This window comes from Nuphar pumila, chromosome 1 (genome assembly GCF_984573655.1).
Source record: "Nuphar pumila chromosome 1, dmNupPumi1.hap1.1, whole genome shotgun sequence".
Lineage (NCBI taxonomy): Eukaryota > Viridiplantae > Streptophyta > Magnoliopsida > Nymphaeales > Nymphaeaceae > Nuphar > Nuphar pumila.
Genome location: NC_143249.1, coordinates 180,454,405 through 180,477,639, shown reverse-complemented (window position 1 = coordinate 180,477,639; position 23,235 = coordinate 180,454,405). Strand labels below are relative to the sequence as shown.

Here is a 23,235-nt window from a genome sequence, read left to right as displayed (position 1 = left end):
CCGTGATAAATTAGCAGCTCAAGCTACAAAATGCATATTTATAGGTTATCCCAAAAATCAGAAGGGCTATCGATGTTATGATCCTATTTCTCACCGAGAGTATGTCAGTGCGGACGTATCTTTCCTGGAATCCTCTCCATATTACTCTAGTTCCGGTTCTCCACTGCAGGTTGATCCAGCTGAGTCTTTTCCATTACCTATACCTCCTTTTCCTTTGGAATCTGTGCCCGCCTTACCGAACCAAACTTCATCCTCTTCCAGATTTAATAATCCTCCATTGGTATATGTGCGTAGAGCTCCACTTCCGCAAGAGCCTTCATCTTCTTCTTCTCCTGAGGTAAGTTCTACTGACAATAGTGTTCTTCAGGATGATGATAACTGGCCTATTGCTCTACGAAAAGGGACAAGACAATGCACCTTATATCCCATAGCTCATTTTGCCTCCCATGCCAGAATTGGACATAAGATGAAGTCTTTTATTTCAGCCTTGTCTGCTGAAACCATTCCTCTGAACTATCAGCAGGCAGCACTTGATAATCGCTGGAAGATGGCTATGCAAGAAGAAATGACAGCTTTGGTATCTCAGCATACCTGGGATCTAGTTGATTCCCCAACAGATGCTGACATTCTTGGTTGTAAATGGGTATATACAATAAAGTACAAATCTGATGGTTCTATTGAAAGGTACAAGGCCAGATTAGTTGCGAAAGGATATACCCAGACATATGGAATTGACTTCTTTGAAACGTTTTCTCCTGTTGCACGGATGGGTACCATCCGTCTTGTTCTCTCAGTAGCTGTTCAGCATGGCTGGAACTTGTGTCAATTAGATGTGAAAAATGCATTTCTTTATGGGGATCTCTCTGAGACTGTTTACATGCAACAACCTCCAGGTTTTGAGGTTGAGGGGGAGTGTCATAAGGTGTGCAAATTGAGAAAGGCGATTTATGGCTTGAAACAAAGTCCTCGTGCATGGTTTCAAAAGTTGTTTGAAGTGATGTCAAGCTTTGGTTTTAACAGATCAGCAGCAGATCATACTCTTTTTATAAAGAAAACTAGCTCTGGCATAGTTCTTATGGTAGTATATGTGGATGACATCATTCTTACAGGAGATGATGTGAAAGCTATTGAAGCCACAAAAGCTCATCTTCACAAACACTTTGTTACAAAAGACCTTGGTTCACTCAGGTATTTTCTGGGTATAAAAGTTGCTAGAAGCCGTGAAGGGATGATTTTGTCTCAACGAAAGTATGTTCTTGACTTATTAAAGGAACGGGCATGTTGGGAGCTAAACCAGCAAATATTCCCATGGACCATAAAGTTCAATTGTTTGAAGAAGGGTCAAAACCAGTTGATAGCAAAAGCTATCGCTCCCTAGTAGGGAAGTTATTATATGTAACTGTGACCAGACCAGATATTGCTTTAGCAGTAAGCAAAGTTAGCCAGTTTATGGACAAACCAACTGAGGTACACTGGAATGCAGCCATAATGATTCTCAGATATCTAAAATCTTCTCCTGGAAAGGGGTTATTGTTCAGGAAAAGTGGAACTCTGGAGATAGTAGCCTATTCTGATGCTGACTATGCTGGATCTGTAGTAGATAGAAAGTCTACCACAGGATTCTGTGTGTTTTTGGGAGACAACTTGATTTCATGGAGAAGTAAGAAACAAAATGTGGTTTCCAGGTCGAGTGCAGAATCAGAATATCGGGCTATGGCCCAAACAGCTGCTGAATTGATATGGGTTCGCACTGTTCTTCATGATCTTCAGGTGAAGGTTTCCTCTCCAATGACCATGATGTGCGATAACAAAGCGGCAACATATATAGCAAACAATCCTGTCTTTCATGAGAGAACAAAGCACATTGAGGTTGATTGCCAATATGTAAGAAATATGATTCAAGCTGGTCATATCACTACAAAATACCTAAAGTCGGAAGACCAAGTTGCAGATATGTTTACAAAGCCTCTTGCTAGGCCAAATTTCTCCAAATGTTGTGACAAGCTGAGCATGATTGATATCTATGCTCCAGCTTGAGGGGGACTGTTGAGAATAGGTGGTTTTATGTTAAGTTCTCTTATATTAGAGGTTTTCTGAAATATTTTTTTTCACAAGGACTTAGATGTAATTTCTCAGTTTTTGCCTCTCTCTCTATTTAATATAGAGAGAAGCCCTAATCGTGGTTAACGAGTTCTATTGTGCAGTTTCTCTCTTCCTCTCTCTCTCTCTACACACAGGTGGCTGTACATCTCTTCGCATTCTACAATATCAATAACCTACAACTAAAGGATAGTTGTCCAATTAACACTAAATGTCAACAGCAACTAAAATACTGCTCGAGTATTGTGTTGATGCATGCAAAAACATCTAATCCAACCAGCCATTGGCTTAACTTAGAGCATCATTGTCATGAAAAGGCACCCACCAAGCATGCTCACTATATTCATAGTTTTGTTGCAACTAACATACTCATCCTTCATGGGGATTTATATCAACATTAACTGTTATTTACATCCAAAATTATATTAATTAAATTAAAATGATATTAGAATAAAGATCTTAGGAAAATATGGAATATTCCTTGAATTAAAAGATATATGTATCGGAGTGCCATGTTTGATCTTATTGATATCTCGAATAGTCATTGGCAACAAATAAAGTGGACATGGTTGTTGAGAATAGGTGGTTTTATGTTAAGTTCTCTTATATTAGAGGTTTTATGAAATTTTACTCTTATAAGGATTTAGATGTAATTTCTCTTTTTTGCCTCTCTCTATTTAATATAGAGAGAAGCCCTAATCAAGATTAAAAGATATTGAGTTTTTCTGTGCAGCCGTCTCTCTCTCTCTCTCTCTCTCTCTCTCTCTCTCTCTCTCTCTCTCTCTCTCTACACAGGTGGCTGCTCCTTTCTACATGGTATCAAAGCAAGCGATCTCGGGAGCATGATCACGAAGAGGACTGATCTTCACCAACGAAAAAAAAATTCAGACTGCGAGAAAAAAAAAATCAGGTTTGCTGTTGCACTAGTGTGGAAGATCTGATAACAGATCTGGGATGTTACCCAGATCTGTCGTCAGATCTAAGGATGGATGTTACCCAGATCTGTCGTGATCTCCTGGAGTTGTAAACAGTTTTTATCTGTTTTTTTTTTCGTGGGATTTTTTATCTCCTGTCGTGATTTTCTGGAGATAGACGAGTTCCTGTTGTGATTGACGTGCCATGATTGACTAGTTCCTGCTATTTGGGTAACGCAGCAGGCTTTTATGCTGTTGTGTCGCAGCCGAGAGTTGTTGGTTGTTCCCTGCTGTTTGGGCCACGCAGCAAGTGTTTGTGATATTGCGTGCCAGCCGAGAGTGTCATATTTTCTGTGCTGATTGCGTGACTACCGTGATTCTGAATTTTTTTTTGTTTGTTGCGTGTGATCGAGATATGATTGATCTATTTAGCTGTTTGAAGATTGATTGGCAGTTATGCTTTATATGTTTTGGGAACAGCAGTTGTCGTATTCATATGTGTTGCAACTGAATATTATTGTTGGTAATGGTGTGTTTGGGTGCAGCAATGGTCTTAACTCCCTGCTGGGGTGAGTTGTGTTTCGTACTGTATTAGTTTCAGCTATCCATTTGTCGTGGAAGCAGCAGGAGTGATTACCTGCTGGTTGTGGACTGTTTTTGTGGAAACAGCAGGGCAGATTCCTTACAGTGGTGGGAAACTCTACTTGAATACTTGTTGTTCTAGTGAACAGTATGGCTGAAAATTCGAAATATGATTCGAAAATGGAACAGATTGAGGAGTATAAGGCTTTTTCCAACCCCTTCTCATATGGCTCTTCCGTTAGGTTGAATGAAACCAACTATGCCCGATGGTCCAGAACTTTTATGATGTCGGTATCTGGACATCGTCGAAAACACATTTTGTTGGAAGGCGAACCCTCTGAGAAGTTGGGAAAATATGTTACTTGGGATGAAGATAATGACATAGTTATGTCATGAATCATGAATAGTGTCGAACCCCATATTGCAGATGGATTGATCTACTATAATTCAGCAAAACTGATGTCGGACAATCTTCGTGATACATACTCACAAGAAACGAATATGAGTCGTATCCTGCAAGTCGAACAAGAAATATATAATTTGCAACAGGGAGATCAGACCTTGGCCCAGTACTATGCTTCTGTCAAAGTTGCGTTTGAAAGACTTAATCCTCACAGGCCTCTTTGTTGCTCGAAGCAAAAGGATCATCAAGAACAAACCATGGTTGCTCGTTTTCTTACAAGTCTTTCTTCAGATTTTTCTGTTGCAAAAGTTCAAATGTTGACTGGATCAGATGTTCCCACTCTTGCTGATGCTTATAATCGTCTGAGTAGACTTGCGATCTCTCTGCCACAGTCTCAGCCTGTAACTCAGTCATCTGCTCTTGTTGTCCCATCTAGTTATGGGCGTGAAAATATTCAGAATATCAGAGGACGAGGACGTGGACGTGGTATGGGAGGCAGAGGGATAAGCATGGTCGGCCAACATCTTCTTCATCAAAGTCATATACTCCTATAACCAATGTGACTACTCTCGAGGCAACAAATGTACAAAAGAATATCGCTGAAAATGAAAGTAGTATCACCCTTAGTCGTGCAGAATATGATAAGCTGATAGCTCTTCGACCTTTGAGTTTCACTCCTCCTGTAGCTGGTGTTCCATATTCAACCGGAAATCATCTTCATCCGACTGATAGTAAGTGGGTTATTGACTCTGGTGCTTCCAGACATTTGTGTGGAAATTCACATGTTTTTTCAAATCTTAAGGATGTTAAGGCTCAGCTTGGAGTCTCCTTAGCCGATGGGAGCTCCTCCCTGGTTGCTGGTCAGAGAAATATTTCTATATCCTCCTCATTACAGTTGAATAATGTTCTTCATGCTCCAAACTTTCCTCAAAGTTTACTCTCTGTTAGTTGCCTTATAAAAAAAACTGTAGAGTAATATTTGATCAAATGGGTTGTCATTTTCAGGATTTGCTGACGGGGAAGAAGATTAGTGGAAGCTATAAAGAAAATGGAATTTACTACCTACATCATCCAATGGGTTATGTTCATGCTGCAGTGGAACATTCATTCAGTCTTGTTCAGTGGCATCGTCGTCTTGGTCATCCTTCATTGTCAAAGCTTCGGTCGGTCTTTCCTCAGATTCCTTCCACCACATCATTTCAGTATGAAGCATGTCAGTTGGGCAAGCATCATCGAAGTTCGTTCTCTTCTAGTCAGAGTCAGTCTAGTAATAAAGTGTTTGAACTTCTTCATGCAGATGTACGGGGTCCTAGTAAGATTCCTACTAAGACTCAGTGTCGTTATTATCTTGTTATTGTTGATGATTTCTCTAAGTTATCATGGGTATTTTTAATAAAAGAACGATCTGAAGTTCCAAGTCTTATCAAATCCCTAATTCTTGAAATAAAAACTCATTTTGAATCTATTGTCAAGATTGTTCGCACTGATAATGCTCTCGAGTTTAAATCAAAAGGTCTGTTACAATTTTACCAAGATCATGGCATCCAACCCCAAACTTCCTGTGCCTATTCATCTCAACAAAATGGGGTGGCTGAGCGAAAACATCGGCACCTCCTTGATGTTGCCAGGACCATTATGATTCAATCTAATATTCCTGCGTTATACTGGGGTGATGCGATTACCACTGCTTGCTATCTGATCAACCGTATGCCTTCGTCTTCTGTGGGTGATCAAATTCCATTACATATCCTAAAACCTAATGCTCCACTTTTTCCTTTATCACCAAAAATATTTGGATGTGTTTGTTTTGTACACAAACTTGGCCCTGACCGTGATAAATTAGCCGCTCAAGCTACAAAATGCATATTTATCGGTTATCCCAAAAATCAAAAGGGCTATCGATGTTATGATCCTATTTTTCGCCGAGAGTATGTCAGTGCGGATGTATCTTTCCAGGAATCCTCTCCATATTACTTTATTTCCGATTACCCGCTGCAGGTTGATCCAACTGAGTCTTTTCTATTACCTATACCTCGTTTTCCTTTGGAATTTGTGCCCTCATTACCGAACCAAACTTCATCCTCTTCCAGATTTAATAATCCACCATTGGTATATGTGCGTAGAGCTCCACTTCCGCAAGAGCCTTCATCTTCTTCTTCTCCTAAGGTAAGTTCTACTGACAATTGTGATCTTCAGGATGATGATAACAGGCCTATTGCTCTACGAAAGGGGACAAGACAATGTACCTTATATCCCATATCTCACTTTGTCTCCCATGCCAGAATTGGACATCAGATGAAGTCGTTTATCTCAGCCTTATCTGCTGAAACTATTCCTCTGAACTATCAACAGGCAAAACTTGATACTCGCTGGAAGTTGGCTATGCAAGAAGAAATGACAGCTTTAGTATCTCAGCATACCTGGGATCTAGTTGATTCTCCAGCAGATGCTGACATTGTTGGATGTAAATGGGTATATACAATAAAGTACAAATCTGATGGTTCTATTGAAAGATACAAGGCCAGATTAGTCGCGAAAGGGTATACTCAGACATATGGAATTGACTTCTTTGAAACTTTTTCTCCTGTTGCACGGATGGGTACCATCCGTCTTGTTCTCTCAGTAGTTGTTCAGCATGGTTGGAGCTTGTGTCAATTAGATGTGAAAAATGCATTTCTATATGGGGATCTATCTGAGACTGTTTACATGCAACAACCTCCAGGATTTGAGGTTGAGGGAGAGTGTCAGAAGGTGTGCAGATTGAAAAAGGCGATTTATGGCTTGAAACAAAGTCTTCGTGCATGGTTTCAAAAGTTGTTTGACGTGATGTCAAGCTTTGGCTTTAATAGATCAGCAGCAGATCATATACTTTTTATAAAGAAAACTAGCTCTGGTATAGTTGTTATGGTGGTATATGTGGATGACATCATTCTTACAGGAGATGATGTGAAAGCTATTGAAGCCACAAAGGCTCATCTTCAAAAACACTTTGTTACAAAAGACCTTGGTTCACTCAGGTATTTTCTGGGTATAAAAGTTGCTAGAAGCCGTGAAGGGATGATTTTGTCTCAACGAAAGTATGTTCTTGACTTATTAAAGGAACGGGCATGTTGGGAGCTAAACCAGCAAATATTCCCATGGACCATAAAGTTCAATTGTTTGAAGAAGGGTCAAAACCAGTTGATAGCAAAAGCTATCGCTCCCTAGTAGGGAAGTTATTATATGTAACTGTGACCAGACCAGATATTGCTTTAGCAGTAAGCAAAGTTAGCCAGTTTATGGACAAACCAACTGAGGTACACTGGAATGCAGCCATAATGATTCTCAGATATCTAAAATCTTCTCCTGGAAAGGGGTTATTGTTCAGGAAAAGTGGAACTCTGGAGATAGTAGCCTATTCTGATGCTGACTATGCTGGATCTGTAGTAGATAGAAAGTCTACCACAGGATTCTGTGTGTTTTTGGGAGACAACTTGATTTCATGGAGAAGTAAGAAACAAAATGTGGTTTCCAGGTCGAGTGCAGAATCAGAATATCGGGCTATGGCCCAAACAGCTGCTGAATTGATATGGGTTCGCACTGTTCTTCATGATCTTCAGGTGAAGGTTTCCTCTCCAATGACCATGATGTGCGATAACAAAGCGGCAACATATATAGCAAACAATCCTGTCTTTCATGAGAGAACAAAGCACATTGAGGTTGATTGCCAATATGTAAGAAATATGATTCAAGCTGGTCATATCACTACAAAATACCTAAAGTCGGAAGACCAAGTTGCAGATATGTTTACAAAGCCTCTTGCTAGGCCAAATTTCTCCAAATGTTGTGACAAGCTGAGCATGATTGATATCTATGCTCCAGCTTGAGGGGGACTGTTGAGAATAGGTGGTTTTATGTTAAGTTCTCTTATATTAGAGGTTTTCTGAAATTTTACTCTTATAAGGATTTAGATGTAATTTCTCTTTTTTGCCTCTATTTAATATAGAGAGAAGCCCTAATCAAGATTAAAAGATATTGAGTTTTTCTGTGCAACCGTCTCTCTCTCTCTCTCTCTCTCTCTCTCTCTCTCTCTCTACACACAGGTGGCTGCTCCTTTCTACAATGGCAATTAAGAGAAATATCTAATATCATTATTTTGGAAGAGTGAAGGAAGCTTTCACTTCTTATTTTATAGGAAAGAAACTTTGGTGGAATGTCAACAAGGGTTTCTGGAAGGACAAGATGAAAAGGGTCTTCCAAGTAAAAAATATATGAGAAACAAAATAAAAATGTGATACCAATGGGGCTCCGCTTGTCTGGTAGGACAGATAGTGCATGTCACCTTGTGTTGGGACATTGCAGGTTCAAAACCCAATGGCATAGTTGTATAACTGGTAGGGGTCTGCCTAACCCCAGCTTGCCTTTCAAGAAAAATAAAATAAAAAAGTGATGCCAGAAATTGAATAACTAAACCATTTCAGAACTATGAGGGGACATTTGGGTCGCAAATATGCTCCATTATTGTCCTCACTGGACTACCACAAAGTAACACAAATAGATACTGGACCTGATCACTGATCTTCCCATTCTTACATGTTTACTCTTTAAGATAACCAAATTTATGTAGATATGACACAACCAGAAGATATCTTATATTTATAACAATAAAGACTAAGGTGTTTTCCACTACACTTATAGTTAGGACCATATGAAAAACAAAAATGATGAGAACGTTCTTAACGCATACCTGATCATAAATGAGGCTTGCTTTATCGAAGCGTTTGTGTGCTTCCTGCAATGGAAGAGACACATGCATGACATCAAAGACCAACAAAATCACTTAAAAAATACAGACAAATTAACTGATATGATTAAAGGTAAATCACACATGCATGAACGCACATGTGCGCATATGTATAGAGAGAGAGAGAGAGCAATAGCATACTCCAGTTCTGTGTTGCTTTATCACAACTGCAGACACATACATCACCAGTATTTTCAAAGTAGTGTGATATTAGCATGATATATTCTTTTTTTTTATAAGCCAGCTGGGGTTAGGCAGACCCCTACCTGAACACAGAAGCACAAAAGGTCACATAAGAATGTCATCTAAGAGTGGTGACCAGTCAGGAGGTTTATCTTTCCAGCTCCGGTTGAATCTGAGTAATACAAATCTTGCACGATTCCAAGCTGTATAATTATTAAGTTTAGGAGCCCATGAACACACAACCACTTTAGCATTAGCATGATATAGTTGTTATTATATCACTATATTTTTACTTGCTTAGGCCTCCTTTGAATTTTTTTATTTATTGTTAATATATAAACAATTTTCTGTTTTTGTTTGTAAACAAAGATTTTGTTTCTGGTTTATAAATAAACATTTTTTATAATGAGCAGGGAGGCATTCTTTGGCCCGGTTATGGGTGGAAGGGAGCAAGGGACACCGAGCATGGAGTTGTTTCATGTGATCCTGTGGTTCCATGCATCCTATGAATACACAGCTAAGGACTGGGAACACCATCCTCCCCACTCTGCCCCCACCCCTCTTTCTTCTCCTTCCCCTTCTCCCCTAGGGTGTGTTTGTTTAACCCACCCTTTCATACAAAAGTGGCCCCTTCGTATCAAACAGGGGATGTTTCCCATAAGGCTGAAATGAACGCTTTTGTACGAAACATGTGCGGAGCTCAAACCACTTAATGGTGTGTCCCCCATTTTCTTATGAAAACAGGGTCGCACCTTAGAACCTGTTTCACACAAAGTAGGCTTTTCACGTGAAAGAGGCTTCCTGGCCCCATGATTTGTAAGAAACAGACCTTTAGGCTCACTATGATGATGGCGCTTATTGTATAACAGAATAAGCAGCCCAGCATGATAATAGTAGGTGGAATTGGCTAAAGGGATTTGAGTTAGTACATCAAGAGCAAAACCAGAAGCAGTGCTTCCGTATTAGGGCTACTTTGAGAAATTGAAAGGAAGAAGTGTGAAAGCATTGTAAATATAGTTCAAGAATTACGAAGTGAATGGAAGAGGTGGAAGCTTCCCCATTTTGTTGGGAACAATTTGAAGGGTGGAGGGCTATGTCACGGACTCGACTAGGGAGGCGCCGCACCCGAGTCGGCATGCCCCGACACGAGTGCGGACACGGGTGCGGCTTCGGACATGGCCCGGACTCGGTCAACGCCGAGTCGGACTCGGTCAACGAGTCGAGGCCGAGTCTGTCTTTTTTTGGACTCGGGCAACGTTGACCGAGTCCAAAAATTGTCCATTTTTAGAGTAAAAAACAAAAAAAAATATTCTTTTTATATATTTTTTAAAAAATATATATATAGCATGAATCTCAAACATAAGCCCCAGAAGAAAAAAAATCCGGGGGGCGCTGCCCCCCCTGACCCCCGCCCGCTGACCACACAGCGGGACCCGCACCGGGGGGAGCCCCCGGACCCCCCTTTCAAGGGAAAAAGTACAATTTGCAAAGTTTATAAAAACACTCATGCTGGTGCCAAATTTTAGAGGACAATATCCACATATATGCACACAGGATATATTATTATATGTATATATTTTTTAAAATATATATATAGCCGAGTCCCCGTGTCCAAAATTTTTAAAATTGTGCCACACCCGTGTCGCACCCGCACCCATGTGACATAGGTGGAGGGTCAAATCTGAGTTGTCTCTCTTGTTGAGTTGAAAAAGTATGATCCAAGTTGCCATTTCTAGCAAACAATATCTATACGGTCAGAACAAATTGATCAAGATTGTAACTATGACTTTAAGTGCAATATTTACCTATTTTATATATATATATACAACTTATTAAAATAACAAAAACACCTCTAAAAGTGATGGCATTTTTAAAAATACATATTTACTTTTTGGCATCAAAAAAGTCCCTTTTACTTTTTAAATTCAATTTATCAAAGTGCAGAATCTGCAGATTGTTACTTTTTGAATAATACATGTTTAACATTTTGCTTGCCTTTAAAGCAAAGAATCTACCCGTAAAAGTAATGACAATGCTTTTAAGGGTGTTTTGGTCATTTCAATTAGTTGAACAGTGCTATAAGTTAATGATAACCAGTCTAAAGTTAGATAAACGTAAACCCATATGAACCAAACATTTTTATAAGGATGTAACTATACTCAAGCACTCATGTTCTACTTACAACCATGCACAGGAACACGACATGAAATCTATTGAAATTATATATCCAACTACTCATCATACACCAAATACCATTTGCAAGTACATGTTCATATTAGCCAACTGTCATATATCATTCAGCACTTTAAAACCACAAGACAGATGATACTTTCTCATACTCGTCTAAAACCAACCACAGCATACAGTTCTCACGGTATTGCTCAGTTATTTAATGCTACAATAGAGTAAAACCTGAATAATAAGTGGTTCAACGTTTTCAGGTTGAATTACCTTGACATCCTGCAAATTGATGTTCACAAATTGCAGTAACCTATCATTTAACATATGCTCGACCTGTTAAAACAGAAAGTCAGCTGCACATCAGCGGAGAAAAGAAATAGAAAATACCATAAAAAACACCAGTAATAATGCAAAACTGCACAGTAAATGGATGGCATTGCAACTACCCTTTCCAGCCAAAACCATAAGCTGGAATAATGTGAAGAAAAGGTGATTTCAAATTTCCAAACCATAAGAAAATAAATAATAAGCTTTTGGCAGCCAAAAGTAGCACTCCTTTCAAGCAATGTACCAGCTTGGGCTTGGCCAAAAAAGGATGAGAATGATGCCATTCTCACCAGTAATAATGCAAAACTGCATAGTAAATGGATGGCATTGCAACTACCCTTTCCAGCCAAAACCATAAGCTGGAATAATGTGAAGAAAAGGTGATTTCAAATTTCCAAACCATAAGAAAATAAATAATAAGCTTTTGGCAGCCAAAAGTAGCACTCCTTTCAAGCAATGTACCAGCTTGGGCTTGGCCAGAAAAGGATGAGAATGATGCCATTCTCACTTGACAAGATCACACCAACTATTTTGTGCATGCATCATAGATAGATATAAACATAAAACCATGAAACTTCTTTCTAGACAGTACGCAAATAAACAAGCGCAAAAACCCTCCATGTTATCTCTTAAATATCAAAGATATCAGTGACAAAGTTCTGAATTTCACTCAGATATGTCCTTGATCAAATTAACAGTAAACCATATTACAATCCCTTTTAGATGCCAGATAATTGTCTGTAAGCCATAGGCCCATCTAGAGTTCCACCTCATTCCCACACCATAGCCCATGGAAGTGCCTGCCTCTTCAACTAACCAAAGCCTCTACAGTCCATCATGTACAGCTTATCAAACTTGTCTCTTTTTTATTTTCTACCTCGTGAAAACGCAAATGCCCAAAAGCCATAGCCATCTTGCACCTAATGACTCCAATATGGTCCATTCACCATGTACATCCCAGATCCTAGGAAAACCTAGCGGCCAGATGGGGACTTCTTTTCTCAAGTTATCCATTGGTCATGGCTTCTAATTGGTTACTAACAATGAAATTGACCTTACACAGGTAGGACTCCATTTCAGACCACTTTAATGATGCGTGATCTAACCATGTTCCTAAGAAAATCATGGTATTTTTATGTAAAGGCTGCTTTGAGACCCTTTTCCAAATGGTGGTGTCATTATATCCTATCATTGTGTATGCTTATCATCAATATCAAAAACAAATTCCATCCACACTTCAAACACGATAACCATTAGTTATCATCAATGTGATCCCACCAAAAACCCCTGATACTCAGGAAAGGCACTGAAATCTTCCACTTTTGGTGCCTCGTGAACGGCCTGAAAAAGTGTCTTCCCAGTGGGATACAATCTCGTGAAAAAGCTATATGTATATATATATACTTCACTCCATGGAGAATCCATGTAGTCAAGTATTTTTCAAGGTTTGTAATGACAAAAGCAAGAAAGGGTGGTGTTGTTCACAAGGATGACACTACACTACCAGTTTCTGGCTTTCTACCCCTTCACCACTACAGACTTTCTAAAGAAAAAAAGAAAAGGTTATTTGTTTTGTTTTAGTTTGAATTAGGGTTCACAGCCAAATATCCCTCATATCTCATGTAGATGAAGGCAGAATCAGCAAGTTAGCATCACCCATCCTCAATGGTGCCAACCATTAGAAAGTTGAAAAAGACTGGAGAGAAAAACATTGAAAATAAGTTGAATAGATATTACATTAATATGTTGGAATGATGAAATTCTAAAATTATATTCAACTAATGGTCATTCAGTTATGAATATTTACCTTAAGATTGCTCTATCTGCTAAGCTCTTACTGGGTTTATAACTTTATATTGATCATGTCAAAATTGAAATTTTGTATCACAGTGATTTGGTCGGACCAGATGAGTTTTAATTTAGTAAAAAAAAAATTTAAAGAACACAATCATTGTGGTGGATAACAAGCTTTAACAAGACAGTACATTAGGCCTAACTAATTTATTGTTTATTAGTGAATGTAACTATATGTACATGGAAGTCACATAATCAAGGTTTATAAACGCATTGAACAGTTTGATAATCAGTTAGATAGATTCAAGAAAAGAAATTTTAACCAAGAAAGGGAAAAGGAAATGCAATATATTGGACTTTTCAATCTTAGAACTGCTTGAAAATTTTTATCTGATAGCCTTTATGCTGAAGATCAGATTATTTACCTGGGAACGAAGAACTTCTTTATAGGTGCCAATTTCTCTTAACGCAATGGTAAATTTGGTCATAACAGGACCTAAGATAAGATAAAAAAGAATTCCACTCCTTTCAGAATAAGGCACCATAAATAATAAATAGTACTTAACAGAATCCAGTACTTTGTTCATATTTTATAAACTGTCACTAAACAATAATACAGCACTGATACTAGAAATAAATTGGGCAACGAAAATTAAACAAAGCTACAAATTTTCTGTTAGAATGTGTATATATATATTATGTACAGTTGCTTTTTACCATGCCCATCAGGAGCATTTCGGTATTTTTCTATTGTAATAGGTACTGTCCACTAAGAACAGTTTATTATATTTTTTATCTTTTATTTTTAATGTTGTATTTATGTAAAAGATGCAGGGGCTCTATGGTCTTTTAGACCATAGAGTAGTTGGGAGCTAAGACCATAGAGTAGTTGGGAGCTCCAAACAACTCTATTGGGACTCCTTGTCCCTTCTTTTTCTTATGTTTTTGCTTAAGCATTTTATCAATAAAGATTATTATTTTTACATTTTGTGCTCTCTTGTGTTAAGCCATTGTTGGCTCTTTGTATTGTCCCATAGTGGACTTGTGCATGTACACTTTGTATTTGTGTTTGGTGTATGCCCTTACTGACTCTTATTTTGCACTTCAGCTATTTCATTGCATTTTCATCCACAGAAGGCAAGATAATTAGGTTCAAATAGGTGAGTGTTAATAAAGGCAAGAACAAAATAGACTTAAAATGTCAATCACAAATATCAACGCAACAGTAAACAAGTGCACTAATGTAAGTTAAGAAAAGCCCTGTAACCAACCACTCCATCTTAGCCTGATGATAAACCCCTTAAACATAATTTGTAGATGAAGCACTGTTGCATGCTAGCTACTTTGGCATGCATATAACGATCCATATAGAGCCAAATTTCTTACATCTACATGATAGCAGCATGGGTGTGTACACTGCCATAGTGTTTAGAAGCACGCACACACATACATGTGTGTGTCTGTGTGTGTGTGTGTGTATACACTGCCATAGGGTTTAGAAGCACACACGCTCACACAGACACACGCAAAATCTTACATTTCCCTATATATACGTCATCAAAGTTGAGGCTCTGGCCATATTTCTTGGGATGTGAATGGTTTGGATTTGGGTCAGATATCTGACCGAATCCAAAACTGTTTAGTCAGATTCAGTGAAGTAAGAATGGTCCAATTGTCAATTAGATTTGGATTTCATTTGGGGTTTTAATTAGAATCCAGATCTGAACCTGAATGAATCCAAATCCAACAGATATAAGAATCCCATAATGTGTAAAATTGTACCTGATTAGCTATTTTATGTGATTTAGTACTAGCTTTTTCCACCCGGATCTGAATGACATCGAATCCAATTAGCCATGCCCAGATCATATCCGATTCAGTAAAGCCTACACCTAAACCAAATCCATCCAGATACATCCCTATTCCCTAACTATTACACCCTTAAGATTAGGAATGTCAGTGAATTAGATTCTTAGCAGAACCTCCTCAGGTCCAGACCTGGATCTGTTGTTAGGTCAAAGCTTACCATAGCACCATGTTGACCTATCAAGCCTGAATTTTCTTTTGCATGTATTACTCCACACATAAGCTGAATCTGAAGAAAGTGCTTCAGGAAGAGTCTACCACCACCAAAGATGAAAGTCCCTCAAAGGCTTTAGCAGAGCAAGTTCTTTCTCTGAAATGTGTTTTTATTAGCTCACATTCAGCAGTAAAACAGCTGATTTTGAAATGATACAAATGTTGTGCATACAGAATCTTTTAATTCACAGACATCTTTCCTTAGCCATCAAGAAACATAAACACCTATTTGGGACCACAATTTTTCAGTATGATTCTTCCCACTTATGTTCTTAGAAGTAATGAAGACCTTGACATTACCAGTCTGAACTACAAGAAAAATGGAGAATCATGCTTAAAGAATTTCATAATCTACCCATAAATAACTTATAAAAATAGCTTCACAGAAAGTGCCAAGAAAATCATAAGACAAACAAAGTTTGTTTTTCACCATCACATGTTCACCATTTATCTGTTTTCAAGTCTATACGATTATTTTTGTCATCTTTTTTTTTAATTTTGGATGGGGACCTTCCTTTTGATTATGAACACATTCTAAAACTGGGTCCGAGGAAGGACTTTAAAGGAGTCAAATATGTTGATATGCAAGATCTAGGTAGGGAGCCTCAAGTAGACAAAAGATTTTAGTGAGTTGGTTCTGGAACAACAAGTTCCGCTGTTTATTTTTGTCAAAACTCCTTAGCAACATTAGAGACCGATAGGTTCTGGACTTCATTTTTGTCACAACAATAGTGGTTCAAAACAGAGACCATTATCCGTTAGTCTTTCTTTTTCTTGTTATTAAAACTCCAACAGAAAAAATTCTTCCCTTTTAAGTGAAAATCCTGGCCTCTTTTATTTGAAAAGGACCATAAATTTGTGAATGGGTAAAACCATAGAGACAAGTGGAAATAGAGGTGACAAGATGATCCCAAGCCATAAAAATCCAAATCATGCCTCTCTGTAACTTCAGCAACTTGTGACACAAAAGCAGCCAGCCCTAGATCCGCATTTATTGATTTGGACACAAACGCAGCCCAAGCTGGATCAAGTTGGGCAGACCAAACCCAACACAAGTCCTTAAACAACAGACTGATTGTGTAGTTGTTCTACAGTACAAAGGACATGGCACAACATAAATAATTCACCAGAAACTATGCAATAACTTTCCAGAAACTAATGAGAATGAAACACTTGATGCCGTGAAAACAAATTAAATCTTGCATGCAACAGGTACTAATTGAAATTATTGGCATAGGCAACAATGTAGAACTGGTCATGAAAGAGCAAAACCTCCAAAAGCAACACTAATGGGATCATTGTGGCCTCCTCCAAACATCTCAAGAGAGCTTGCAAAAGCAATGTCCCCATCATATCCTTCGCCAAGCCCTTCACTGTGATCAATAATAAAGAATAACTATCATCATCGTAATAAGAATATGTGCATATAAAGCCCCTCAAGGTAGAGAACAAAAAGGATCCAAGTTAAATCTTAGGTTCCAGCTCTTAAAAACAACTGTGATATGAGATCTTGGCTATTAGGTGAATAGGAGCAAAAAGGCTGATGCAACATAGGAGGCGTCATTACCACTTAGATGGACCACTCAAGAGAACAGAAAATAAAGACATAGTAACTGTAGGCAATTTATGCAGGAGACTGAAAAAAACAACTTGGCACAAACCACCTCTAGCAAATCTGAAGCCTCCAAATCCAACATAATAACTGGTGATCCATCTTCATAATTATAAGAACAGGATATCGAAGCCTCCAAATCGCAATGCAATTTCCAAAGTTCACCTCACTTATAAAACCCAACCTTAATCAGGGACATTTGCTGTGTCAGATTATGATGAGGAGCAGAACGCACAGCTAGAATTCATAGAGGTGTTGGAGGGCCAGCTGAAGGTAGCAGGCGGAGTGCACTACCTTTTGCTAATTTAGGCCTCCAATGAGACGTTGATTAAGTTCTACAAAGCTCAATTGTGGGAGAACCCCATCGCAAGATTCCAGACGGACCTGGAATCCTTTGACCCTGTATTTGCTTAGTCATCTTATTATGAAAATTATGAATTTGTGATTGCTATTAGTATTTTTGAGGGAGCTTTTTTTGTAGGGAGTATGATTGCTATTAGTATTGTAACCTTGCCATGCACCATGCTGCGAGTCTGCCACTTGATTTCGAAGGTTGAACTATACTATCATATGAGAATAATAGCTTATCCTTGCGGCTCACTTTTTCCATGTAATTAATGGGGGAAGTGGACACTGACTTTCTGATGCAATAACAGCTTGAATAAGCAGATGTGCAAAGGATGGGATCATGGGACCATGTACACAAGTTTAACTACGCTAAGCCAGATCAGACCAATTTTTGAGATATGCTGATTTCCAGCACATGTCTGTTCAGACTAGGTTTCAAACAGGTCATATCATGATCTAGTCACTTTTGGCATCCAGCAATCCAACCGGAAAGCATGAGACCGACCTGCTCCATTCATATTCAATGTTCAAAAGAATGTGGCTTCCCCTGGGTAATATTGAATGTGGACTGCACATGTTTCATGTTCAGATTCAATGCCCAAAACAATCCTAATGATTGGCACGCGTTACTATGGAACAAGTGTGGTCATATGTCTAGTTTATCTAGGTTAAAACACGTCAACTGTAATCACATCCTAATCCAAAGTGCTGTTTTTGGGACTGGATCATGAAGCTAAGATCCCAATGGATTAGGTTTGCCTAGCCAAATTTTAGTTTCTTCATATCCAAATTGAATATGATCAGTTTTAAGGATGAATTTAATTTAGATTCAGATAAAATATGGCGCAATTGCATTTTTTACATGGATCCAACTGTTTCACGTATAAATAATAACAGGATATCCAAGCCTCCAAATCCCAATGTAATTTCCAAAGTTCGCCTCGCATATAAAACCCAGCCTTCAATCAAGGATATTGAACCAATTTTTCACGTGTCATGATTTCTGAATCTGTGATGGATGACCTTTGATGAATGTGTTCTGGTCTCAAAAAATAAGCCTAGGTATGGTGTCTTCAGGGATTCTCCTTGGATCTTTGTGGTCATCCCACTTTTTATGCATACTGCTAGGTATTTGGGTGCTATTTTAGACATCTTGTTATTGTTCCCCTTTACATCTGAGAGATAAGGTTATATTTCTCAAACAACACAAAGGTTTTAGCATATACTATAAAATAAAAGTGTTTTATTCTAGGCACACCTGAAATATAATCACCAACGCCATCACTAGAGTAAAGCATAGAAACTTGTCGAAAGCATTAAGGTTGCAAGCTTTGCAATAAATGCCACATAGATCAGTTAAAATGTGACAACTAACAATTAACTACATCTATAAATTAATTAAACAAACTAAAGTTGTTGTGCTTGAAATGACAAATTAAAGTAAGAGGTCATTTATCTAAATACAAGTGTGTGCCTATGTCACATGGATATGAATGCGGGAGCAGGACATCCTGCAGGACATGATGTGGATTCACTTGGTACAATTCAATAATTTTCAATAATTGGGACACGGAGACATGGCTGTACACACAAATAGATGTATCTTTGTGGGTGTGTATGTATAAAACAAAAATTCTAAATTGCTATAAATAGGAACATCAAATATTGAAAGTAAATTGAAATTGAAATGTAATGTAATTGATTACGAATTTTAAAAGAAAAAGAACTCAAGTGAATATGAAATAAATAAAATCATAAAAGAAAAATAAAGTTAATGACAATGTTGATTGTGTGGAACTGGTTTGACTGGGTCCATGAAGTGTGCTCTCATGTCCATGAAGTGTCCGAGTGTCGTATCACGTCAATGCAAGATACACGTGCTAAGTGAATTGCCCATGTGACAAAGGGGTGTGCATATTTGTAAGTTAAAATTGTGTCCATGCTTGGTTTCAAGGATGCGATAATCAACAGAAAGATTATCCGAGTGTGTGCATATTTGTAAGTTACAATTGTGGTCATGCTTGGTTTCAAGGATGGGATAATCAGCAGAAAGATTATCCTAATCTTGAAAATAACTAAATAAGCATGTGCAGTGCACACAAACACACATACAGACTACAAATGGATTGCCCCAAGCTTGAAGCTAAACAACTATACCAATATTAACATGTAAATGCAGCATAGGCTCTAAGAGAACTATTTCAAAGCCATAAATCATAACAAAATAAAAGAAAATAGATGTGAATGCGTACGTATATTTGCGACATCCTTTGTAGAACTTGAGACTTCTTTCTCTCAAGGACTCTGCACTTTCTTCCAGGAGCTGAATCTGTACAAGTTAATGGTGTTAGACACAAACATGAATGAAGAGATCAGCACAGCTAACAAGGCCCAAGGCATTGTCATGATTAGAATTTGTGTAACATCAATTGCACTCCAACAATGAGACCGAATGCAAGGTATGTGAAAGCAATAGAGAACTACAACGTCCAAAAGAAGTCAGCTAAAGATAATTAATCTTCTAATTCTCAAAATTTTGTTTTAGCTTACTGAAAGCAGCATACAAAGAAATAACTGATGTCATCAGTGTATTCATAATATTTTTCTCATCAAAATTCCTGGAATCTTTATTTGGAGTTTTACATGTATCACTATTCTTTTATGCATTCTCTACATTTCGAAAAGTAAAGTTGTTGGGACAACGTGCTCCATTCACAAACCAAAGGGAACAGTCTCTCAGACATCCAAACAATTTGCTTTCCTTTTGCCTTTTTAACAGGATAGAGATCCTCACCGAGTGTTGTCATTGTGTCACAACCCTTATAGGGAAGTGGGATTGAGAAGCAATGTGTGAGGTGAATGTGAGAAGCAAGGGTGTCAAACAGAAGGCAAGAAGCCACTAGGGCATATCTAATTGTTGGCTTCATTTCAATAGCCCTATACCCGTGTATAATGACATACTTGCTCACTCGCAAAAGCATTACCACTAAACAACCGTAATACCCGTGTATAATAACAACAGAACATTCGCAATTTATTTAGCAATCTTGCTATTTTCCATTTATGCCTCATGCGTAACAATCAAGTCCAATCGCTATAGTTTATTTAACAAAAATAATAAAAAAGGCAAGAAAAACGCACCATCCGTTACAAGCATTAAGCTCTATTCATTGCCAAACCTAAAAGCCACCGTCTCCATCGATTAGGTTTAGACAATATAGAACATCGGCTTCCTAACCTTCAAACGAAATGAAACCACTGTAGCAACGTAAAATAAATAAATGCTAACTAAATATATCCGAACATACTTCCTGTCCCCAAAACTCCAACATTTCCAGAAAAGAATCTAAATATTAACTAAGAATCACTACACATGATCAAATGAACACCCAATATAGTACCGTTCACATTGAACAACCCCACATTTGAAAAGCCTGATGCATCTCAAAACTCCAACTTTTCCACAAAAGCAATGAAGGATCCGCTTGTCCGATCAAAATAAGCAAAATGACATAAAAACGGACCTCTATACCATTCCAAACCCCAAATTTACTGTCGAAACCCACCACAAAACCAGCCTCAACCCGAACGCACAAGGCACAACCACGCAAACCAGAAAGCAACAAACCCTACCTGCTTCCGAAACATCGGAGAATCGTCGAGCTTCGCGAAGTGAGCCATGACTGCCCGATCATCGGTCCTCCCCGCAGCAGATCCTCATCAACATCGCACCGCCTCCTCGATCCCTCCCTCCTTCCGCCCTAACCCGACCATGGACGCATCCCGAATCTAAAGCGCTCTCGAAGCAATGTCGCCGGGAAAACAAAAAAGCGCAAGCAAAGCTAAGGAAGAACGAGCCTCCGATCCAGATTGCCGTCAAATCGAAAATCCGTTCATTTCTCCGGCGAACTCCGGAGGTCGAGTGACTGTCGACAGGGGCAGAGAGAGAGAGAGAGAAAGAGCACCGGTTTCCGACACCGCAGAACCCTAGATCGCCGGGGAAATCGTACGGTCGGCTAGATTTCGCGATTTTTTAGGGGTTAGGGGATTTTCTTAGGAGAAGAGGCGTAGCGTCGGAAATGGCGAGGGCGCTTTGATCGAGTCGCCGGGGAAGAGAGAGGTTGTGTTATATTTTCTCAACTAACGGAAACGCCCTCAGCGACATTTGCTGGAGGATGCCCCCCGCCTAGGGTGGGCAACGGGTCGGAGGCCCTATCGGCTAAGCTGATCCATATCGCCATGAGCCGGGTTTGGGTCAAGATTTTAAGCTCGGTCTGGTTAGGTAATAAGTCGAAACCCGACCTCTTATATACATGGGCCGGGCCCAAGGGCTACCGACAGGCTCAATGAGTTTTAGTTATTTATTAATGTTTTAATAATATAAAAAATAACTATTGATAACTATTACTATTTATTTAATTAATTGCATTGATTTTATAAAAACTAAAAAAAATAATTAGTTAAGAACTTGTTAATTATTATTATATACAGGTAAATTTAAGTCAGGCCATGCCCAACCCGGCCTGCTTCACCTTCGCCGGTTGGGTTAATATCCCGGATCATGATCTGACATGTCAATTTACTAGATGGGCTTCCAAAGACTTAGTCATAGCGTCAAGACTTATTTCTTCAAACCAGACAGATAGGGGTGTCAATGTGTGGGTTTGGGTGAGATCAAGGTTTACCCAAACCCAACCAAATAACAACCAGTAGTCAGGTACCTGACCCGGATTATGTCCAGTCAAGGAAATGGATCCCAAATCCAAACCACATTATTGAAAGAGTATTTAAAATGTATATTTACACTAAAAAATACACAAAATTAGCGGTGTCAGACAGATCGGGTCGGATATCTGGCAATAGTTTTATCCCAAACCCAACACCGCATATTACTCGGGTCAGATTCGAGAATGACCTGAATAATATATTCTCCTGGAAATTTTCAATGGTAACCAACACAAACCCAACATAACATTCTTCTAGAACAAGTTTTGGACGTGACAAGGAAAGGAAAATTTTCATTTAGGGGACAAACTTTGCACCTTAATTTCAAATATAGGCCGCATGTTTCTGGAATTCTAAATATGGGAATAAACTTTTTCTGAAAACTGTCAAATAGGGACCTCTGGTCGACACCCATCTTTTTGTTTTTTTGTATTGCCCCTCGACTACTGAAAAGTACTTACTTATCCTCGTAAAGAAAGTAAATAGTGTGAACTTTTAATGATGAAGGTTACTGTTGTAATTTGACATAATGATTTAACCAGAATTAAGAAGAGAATAATAAATGCATGCCCTTGTTCCCATATTTGGAATTAAGAGCAAAAGGTTGGCCTAAATGGAATTTTCCCCAAAAAAAGACCATGTGCTGCAAAAATACTTGACATAAATATTCTCCTATGAAAAATGCTTTTATGGATATAAATGCATTTTTAAGATATAGCTTTCTACTTCATGCTTTTAAGGTGCTCCAACCACATCACATAAAACCTGCCAATTTACTATAAATGATTGTCAACAAAATCATGGGATAGTAAAATGGTTCATATAAGTTACCTAATATGAATGTTTTCTATGGTTAATGATCACATGCTTGTTGCATAACAAAAAAAAAAGGGGCGAGAAAAGGGGGGGAAACCTTGGTGAAGCTGCTTTTTTTTGTGAAATTATAAATACTTTTTCAAATATGTCTTGGTAGAGTGGACCAAAAAAAAATTGAAAGAGATTCGAACCTTATCAAGCCTCAAAAAAGGACACAAATTGTCCAATTATAAGTAAAAAAATAATCAATTACTTTGTTCGGCAATGTGCCTACATCCACGAAGAGAGTTTGAGATGATCTTATTAATAAAAAACAATTACCGCATAATAGGAATATCCAAAATCCTAAAAATTAACAATAACACTGGTAGTTCAATCCACCAAATAA

General features: G+C 38.4%; 1 protein-coding gene across 1 annotated transcript in view; it reads right to left on the bottom strand.

Annotated features, from left to right (window-relative positions):
• LOC149851513 (ADP-ribosylation factor GTPase-activating protein AGD3-like) overlaps positions 1–21,444 on the bottom strand; it is a 70,291-nt gene extending 48,847 nt beyond the window's left edge. Inside the window, exons 1-6 of the mRNA XM_090008639.1 lie at positions 20,940–21,444; positions 19,559–19,635; positions 16,619–16,719; positions 13,693–13,763; positions 11,417–11,479; positions 8,726–8,770 (exon numbers count right to left, since the gene is read on the bottom strand). Of these exons, the coding sequence (XP_089864765.1) occupies positions 8,726–8,770; positions 11,417–11,479; positions 13,693–13,763; positions 16,619–16,719; positions 19,559–19,635; positions 20,940–20,987 (405 nt within the window). The 5' untranslated portion in view covers positions 20,988–21,444. The remainder of the gene's footprint in view (positions 1–8,725; positions 8,771–11,416; positions 11,480–13,692; positions 13,764–16,618; positions 16,720–19,558; positions 19,636–20,939) is intronic.
• Positions 21,445–23,235: the final 1,791 nt, after the last annotated feature.